This window comes from Hermetia illucens, chromosome 5 (assembly GCF_905115235.1).
Source record: "Hermetia illucens chromosome 5, iHerIll2.2.curated.20191125, whole genome shotgun sequence".
Taxonomy (NCBI): domain Eukaryota; kingdom Metazoa; phylum Arthropoda; class Insecta; order Diptera; family Stratiomyidae; genus Hermetia; species Hermetia illucens.
This window is the reverse complement of record NC_051853.1, coordinates 97666625-97674849: the sequence shown is the minus strand read 5'-3', so window position 1 is coordinate 97674849 and position 8225 is coordinate 97666625. Positions and strand designations below refer to the sequence as shown.

The 8225-nt window shown below is 40.9% G+C and overlaps 1 protein-coding gene across 1 annotated transcript; it reads right to left on the bottom strand.

Annotated features, from left to right (window-relative positions):
• Positions 1 to 396: 396 nt before the first annotated feature.
• LOC119658266 lies at positions 397 to 1308 on the bottom strand. Its single transcript, XM_038065558.1, has 4 exons — positions 1257 to 1308; positions 1037 to 1186; positions 696 to 860; positions 397 to 636 (listed from the first exon to the last, which is right to left on the bottom strand). Exons 2-4 carry the CDS (start codon positions 1169 to 1171, stop codon positions 463 to 465), a joined length of 474 nt encoding a protein of 157 aa, XP_037921486.1. The 5' UTR covers positions 1172 to 1186; positions 1257 to 1308; the 3' UTR covers positions 397 to 462.
• Between the last annotated feature and the right edge of the window lie 6917 nt (positions 1309 to 8225).

Below are 8225 nucleotides of genomic sequence, written 5' to 3'. Positions count from 1 at the left end.
TACCTGGGTTCCTAACGCCTTCCTTAGATCTCTTAGAATTCTCGACGATGGAGAACTTCAAAACTCTACAAATGTGTTCACTGTTGCAGGGGGTGGTCGACGGATACTCCTAATAACCCACGATCGGCCACCAGCCAAGAATGTGACAACTCCAGAAAGTAAACTGAATAACCCAAAATATTGTGTTTGTCGAATCTAGCCCCACCACCCACGCCTGTCAAAGCTCTAAGGGTATGTCTCCCCATACTTACTACTACGTGTAGTAGTGCATGTTCCGTTCAATGGCGTAATGGAATAGACACTTTTTCCCAGAATAATTAGCAACTTTTATTTTTAAAAAATCCTTTTAATTCAAAGTGCAAAACAAAATTAAAGTTCATCGCTTTTGGTGTGGATTTTGAAGATATAAATGAGGAGGTGCAAAGACTGTAAGCACTTAAAACATTTGTGAAAGACCCGATTTCATTTCTTCCTGAACATCTTGCGAACACTAAAGTACAGATCGCCGTTGATGAGCGGCTGTTTCTTCGTTGAATTCTTACTCCTGAATGTTGCAATGAGTCTGTAGTTTCCGGGCGTTAGTACGAACGGCACAAAAGAGAAGTCCATTGGATATCTCATGAGTGTAACGTTTCCCTAAAAGCGATACAATATCCTGAAAATTATGAAAGTGTCATAGATGATAAAAAGATTACGATTAGTGGACATTTGCTCAAAATATTTCCGTGACCCTCTACACTAGGTATGAATCGAGTCAAAACAGACCCACGTCCTTCTTTCGAAATCATTTGACAGAAATCCTCAGTAGCGTCGATAATCTTTCTAGCTCCGCTACCAATTCTGTGAAGCTGCAAGCGAAACTACGGAAAATTTTGTTCAGATTTTGGCTTTTAACAACTCATGGGAATTGGTTTCCAGAAAATATGAATAATGAAGCTCAATTCCCATACGTATTCTGCCAGAGTGGCTTAATTTAAAATTCCAAAAACTAAATCAATGGAAAATGAAACTAGAGATTTCCATGACATGGACTTACCATCAAATCATCCTGTTTTTTCTCGAAGTAGCAGGCAAAATCTATAAGGTTGACCTTTTTGCGGACAAGGGTCAACTTGCAAATGTTATGAAGACAAATGTTTTCATCAAGAGAACAGTTCAGTCTTGTCATCATCACCAGGTTCGAGTTCTGAGAAAAAGAAATATTTCCAAGGAGAGAAAGGAAACGAAATTATAACAATTCTAAATTAAAATCTTACGACGACATTTGTGTTAAGAAAAACCTCCAAAACTACAGAAACAATTATTACAGTGACCATACCCATCCTGAAAGTGTGAATAGAAATTTCGGAATGCAAAGTTTTATTCACTGAAATTGCGTGCGAACTGTAAAATTATGGTCAGCACGCGAATTGTGATTGGAAATTGCTTTAGTAGCGAAAACAATAGATAATAAGTTATAATTGCTTTATTTTCAGCGGATCAATTGTCTTTTTCCAAACTCTGTTTCATAAAGTTGAGATCGCTAACGGATGATTTTTGTCAACTCTTTTGTCAGATCTAGACATTAGTAAAGATGATGCCGAAAAGTCACGGTGCAAATCGACCAGCCCCTAAGTGCAGTTTCAATGACGGGAAGATGGGTAGAGATTTTACTGCTTTTGTCCTTAACGTCATTGATAAAAAAGCAAGAGTCTCAAACGACTGCTTCTGGCAATATCACAAGATGTCCACGAGGAAACCAACAACTGCATCACGTACAAACCTGAGTGCATAACAATCTAGAATGGACGGGACTGGTGCAGTAAATGTGACCTCGACACAAACTTCTTTAGCTTACCTCTATCTCGGGTCAGACAAGGTTGCCTCCAGTCGGCAGTCTTTAGGTTATAGACTTTTGTGGCCAAGCTTTGCTTGAATACTCAAGCTTTTGGCTCGGTTTGCGTTAGCACCTTCGTTTTAGGTACAGTAGTGTCCGCAACTTCGCAGTATCCGCATAATTTAGTTCGCTTTCTCTTGTATGCAGCATATTTTCTTTTTTTCGTACTCAACCCTAAAATAAATTCAAATATTTTTAAGATTAATATAGACATTTTCTAATATTTAAAAACTGATCATTAACTTTTTTTTCTGTACTTTTCACATAGACCTGATCATGTTGCATGTTATTAAGTACATTTCTAACGCTTATTTCCGGCTAAGACGAAATGTTGTGTATGCAAGTACTTCATTCAAGCCTGTAACGGTACACTACAGTATACTGTAAGAGGCAATGTGGTCAGCATTGCGCCCGCCCGAGATTATTACCCTGATTTGACTCAGGTACTCATTGACAGCTGAGTCGACTGGTATCCGACGTCAAATCATGATACAAATTTCACTGCCACCAGTGAGATTCGAACCGCAACCTTCCGTAAGACAGCCTTGTGCTCTCACCATCCAGCTATCCAGACACAAAAGCATACATATGTAAATATATTGAGTACCGCTGCTTTAGTTTCATTATCATATACATACAAAAATATATACATATGTCTCCCTAGAGTAATTGATATTTATATACAAATGATTAAAAACCAAAACGAAATGTTTCCTTGCGACCCTCCATTCTGCTATTGACGAATTGATGAAGTCATACGCGTTCTAGAATGCACGAAATTCACATAAAATGTGTGCCAAAGTTATGCTCTATGTTATCCCTTGTCTTTATGCCAAATTTGGTACTTCTAGCATGAACCCAAGGGTTTTTCCGGCTAAATGTCTAAAATATGCTAATATACTCTTATTAATTTTATTTGTGCAGATTTCGGAACGGAATTTATTTTGAGGCTTAGATTTTGTTTAGATACACTACTGTGATTTTCTTAGAATTTCCGGTTGGATAGGTTCTGACAACGAGACCTTTTATCCTTTTTGAGAGTCATATTTTGAGCCCTCACTCCCCTACGTTTCACACGATATCAAATACGGGGTAAGTTTCGAAAAGTAATTGAGCCCTTTGATTTGATGAAAAAGAATTTTGCGTCCTCCTTTCGCATATATGGGGAGCTCCCCCTTAGTCTCAACATACCAAGTGCGCCACTTGCTATATGGAAAGGGATTCAAAGATCACACGTTCCCACCAAATTTCGTGACAATCGGTCCAGTCGTTTCCAAAAAAGTCGAATGTGACAGACAGAGAGACATCGAATCGATTCTAATAAGATTTAGTTTCAAATAAAACTTTAAAAAGAAAAAGAGAACACCTGTGCTCGGCGTTAGTCTCTACCTTCAATGGATATTTATGTTTCTCCTCATTTTCATGTTATGATTTATTTTGAAGCAGCTTTAGTTTCTCCGATTTGGTTTTTCTTTTATTTTTTTTAATTCATTTCATTTTTTTTATCGTAAAAACTTCTATTTATTTATTTTACTTTTATTCTTTTTAAGGTTCTGTGTTTACACAAAACCTTATTAAAATCGGTTTACTGTCTGTCTGTCTGTCCGTCACACGCATTTTTCTCGGAGACGGTTATAGTGATTAACACCAAATTTGGTAGAAAGGTGGGAACTGTGAACGCTCACGCATACAGCGAGTTACATCCTGTTACGTTGAATTTAAGGGGGGTGCTCATACATGCAAAAGGAGGGTGTACATTTTTTTTTCATCAAATATAGTCATGTGAGGTATCAAGTTAAAGGTCTCGGTTAATACTTTTCGAAGCCGCTTTAGTTTTGACATTTGTTTGAAAGGTGGGGAGTGCGGGCGGTTGAAAGTGATTCTCTCTTTAAGAGGGCCATTCTCAGAAACTACCAAACCGAAAAATCTGAAAAAAATGAAGACGCTGCCACTATATGGCTCCGAAATACCTTCATACCGATATCTCTTCAAATAAAGTTAATAATAGTATATTACTATAATTTTTTGTAATTGGCTGGAAACCCCCCCCCCCCCCTTAAGTTTATCCTAGCACCACGCTTGCTGTGAAGTAGGCTATAATGTGGAGCATGATCTTACCAGGTTTGGTGGAAATCGCACTATTACTAACAAAGTTATAATACGCCAAAGTTTACTTCTTTGAAAATTGAAGACTATGAATGTCAATAGCACCCGAAAGTGGATACTCTCACATAATATATGGATATATTACGTGCTAGGTACTAAGAAATACACAAAATCTTTCGTACCTGAAGCGTCCAGCGTCCGGTTTCCCGACTTGTTTTTATTTTGTTTGAATTATAGCGAAATGAGCTCGATATAAAATCTCTGATTTGAGAACTCACTCTTCCTCTCCTCTGATTACGATACGTCGATATATCACTCCAGACGTCTACAAATACCTAGGAATTTTGCAAGGAACCCATGCTCTAGTCGGTAATCTGAAAAATGTTCTGTTGTGCGAGTTCCTGCGACGTGTGAAGCTGTTAAAGAAATCGCATCTTCTGGGGAAGAATAAAATAAGTTTGCTATCCCTTCAATGGCTTATGCAGTCGAAATATTGCAGTGAACGAAGACCGATCTGGAAAACGTTCAGTGCTGGATACGGACTGCTGAGAGCCAATCGATGAATGGTATGTTATGGCATAATGACATAATACTGTGTGTAAAGTGACCCATGGAAACCTTGCATGCAAGCATGGGCTTATCACGGAACCGGTCCGTTTTACCGATATGAGCCGCAAGCAGGACTCAATAGATCTGCTTACAACATGTATTTGAATCGGCAAGTTTTAATTTCTCTGTGAAATGGGGCTTAAGGATACACTCAAAGTCTGCCTTGTTTGTCGTGAGAAGCGGTTAGCAACCTGCAAATTTTGAAACTTTATTACTATCGAAACGTCAACAGCGCCTCGAATTGGAATTGACTTCACAGCTACGACCTTTGGCTATCGAAAACGGACTATAATTGATTTCTGGAATGTCCGCACGCTCCTCGGCAATGGTAGCAAGGGTCCTATGAATGCTTTCTTTCTCCAACTTGAGCGGGAATTCCAGCGATATGAGCTGGAGATTCTGGGCCTAAGCGAAGTAAGATGGTGGAACTCTGGAGAGTACTCCTCTCCCTCTTGCGACAATGTATTTATAATAATTTTGTATTCTGGAAACCTAAGTGGTAGCAGACGCGAATCCGGTGTCGAATTGCTTCTGACGGCTACCGCATGGCGCGGTCTCTTGACCTGGAAGCCCATTTCTGACAGACTTCTAACTGCAATATGCAAGAGGAGACTTCCTAAAGGTGACATTCTGATATTGTTGGGTGATCTGAATACCAAGGTGGGATCTGACAACAACGGTAATGGTGGGAGGTTCGTGGATTTCCGCAAATTCTACCACCTCGTAATTGGTGGCACATTGTTCGAGCATAGAGACGGCAGGCTCAGTTTGGTTTAAACTGACCGACGTTGTATGAGCAATCAGATCGACCACTGGATGTGCGCAACAAGAGAGTGGCTGACATCGGCCTTGAAAGGGATCTTCATCTGATAGTCGCTAACATCCGCTCGTGTGTTGCGTCCACCACTTCTCAACCCTATGAGAGAGCTGCGATCTCCTAAGTTCAGCATCGACCGCTTTTAGGACCCAGTTGTCGCTTGACAGTGGTAAAGTTATTTTGCTCATTGGAGGGCACATATACTGAGTAGACCGCCTGAACTCTGGCCGCCTTTTCTGCTCTTTTCTCGGGTGCTACACAGATCGTGGGCCACGTCCAGAAGGGCGTTATAAGATCTGGAAGGGGTTGAAGGCTCTACTGACCGCTTCGAGTGATGGCGGGCATGACGAGCTTGAACTCCGATACCGAGTGAAATCCCGACAAGTTCAGCTTAATATACGCCGTGATAAAAGAGAATTTGCTTTTGTGCTGGTCTTACTTAGACGGAGGGAAGCCGCTGGGTTTGACCGTCTCTCCGCAGAGTTATTTATTGCTGCACCTGCGGCTGCTTCAAATCTGGTGGTTCCACTCGTACGGAAATATTAGGAGTTTGAGATCTTTCCCATAGATTGGAAGAAGGGGATGATCGTCAAGTTTCAAAAACAAGTCGGGAAACCGGAAGCTGGGCGCTTCAGGTATGAAAGTTTGTTTGTTTGTTTCTTCTGTGAGTATATTTAAGTGTAGAACTATCCCATTTGTACGTAGCCCGTTATGTATATGCATTTAGCATGTCTGACTACCCTCTTTAGTGTGATATTGATATTCAGTTGCAGTAAATTTTCACGGTAAAGTCAACTTTGAGCTACTGTAACTTTGTTACTAATAGTATGATTTTGATTTGGGGATAATATGCTTTATATTATACTTTATATTACTACCAACTTTTCTAACTCTGGGATACACTTAACGGGGGTTTTACTCAATTTCCCCAAAAATATGGTAATATACTATTATTAACTTAATTTGAACGGATTTCGGTATGGAGAGTCTTTTGAGACCTGGGCACCATATAGCGGGAGCTTCATGATTTTTTTCAAATTTTTCGGTTGGGTAATTTCTGAGAATGGGTCCGTTAAAGAAATCATCACTTTCACCCCTTCCTACTCCCCGCCTTTCTAATAAATCTCAAAACTAAGACTGGCTTCAAAAAGTACTACTCGAGACCTTTCGTTTGATACCCCACATGACTATATTCGTTAAAAAAAATGTTTACACCCCCCCTTTTACATGTATGGGGACCCCCCCTAAATCTCAACGTAGAAGGATATTACTCATTGCATGTCTGGGCGTCCACAGTTCCCACCTTCTCACGAAATTTCGTGCTAATCGGTATAGCCGTTTCTGAAAAAAGTGACTGATTTTGTTTGCAAAAGAAAACCTAAAAAGGAACCAGGAATTTGAGGGTGACAATTGGGGTGGGGGGTATCTGTTTGCTCTCTGCCTTCGCAATGATAATAGTTAAAATAATCCTCATCTCAAAATCCTGATCGACAGAGAGTAGGCTGGCCTTCATTGGGGATCCTCCCTCCCTCCCACCCTGTTCCCTGCACCTGCTCTTCATCGATTTTGAGAAAGCTTTCGATAGTGTGACCAGGAAGTATATCTGGAGTGCTCTACGCAGGAGGGGCGTTCCGGAGAAATTATTAGCTATTCTCAGAGCGACATATGATTCCGCCAAATGTCACGTGCTCGATGGTAAAATCTCAGACGACTTTGAGGCCAAAACGGAGTCTGCCAGCGTTGTATCCTGACACTGGTATTATTCCTTCTTTTTATCGGTGACGTTCTTCATGCTGCCTTGTCCGGAGGACGTGGAGAAACTCAATGGATGATGACGTCTTTCCTCAAACACCTCGACTACGCTGATGATATCAGTTTGCTCTCTCACCGAGTAATAGAGCTTGGCCAAATGGCTCTGGATTTGGGGAGAGAGGTAGCTAGGTTTAGACTGAAGATAGTTATCTCAACACCAAGATCAAGTTGAGAATGTTCTGCGCTAGTGTTCTTTCTGTGTTGCTATATGGGAGTAGGACATGAAAAGTGAACTTCACTTCGATCGATTGCTGCGGCTATTTTGAATATAAAATTGTTCACCCTCGAGAAGAGGTTTCACTTCCCCACCCCGGGAGAAGTGCACATGGGCGCTATATGACTTTTGTTGACCTTCTCCCACATCAAAATTTCATGTCAATCGTTCTTGGCCGAAAGAATTCGAAGGTTGAAAGTATGAATGACGGGACTATTATTGATGTTGCTATCATCCATTAAAGCAGCATTGAACGGAAATACGAGGAGAAGAAGGTGACCTATGAGCCACTGGCTCGCGAAATCAGAGAAATTTGGCGTCTCGAGAGGGTGGTTATAGTGTCCATAATATTGTCAGCTATAGGCATTACACCCAAATCCCTCGCCCTGGATATCCTAGGATTTTCACACAGTCTGGTTCAAACCAAGCAAAAGTACATCATTCAGTATGCGTGCTCGATATTCCGGGGTTTGTTGACAGATTCTCTCACTAACCTACCACAGGCCCCTATCACAACCCCTTTACCTTTTATGTAGGTAGGATGGTTCGAGGCTAAATGCTTGGCAACTGGTGCTAGTTTTGGGTAATATCCGGCATCTACAAGACACTACAATCCAATTGGGATCAGGGCCTTGAATTGCATTAGAGCAAGACTTTAACGGTACACTACAGTATACAGTAGGAGGCAATGTGGCCGCCCGAGATTATTACCCTGACTTTTCCCAAGTTGTCATTCAAAACTAAGTTGGCATCCGACATCCAGCTACGATACAAATTTTTATGCCACCAAT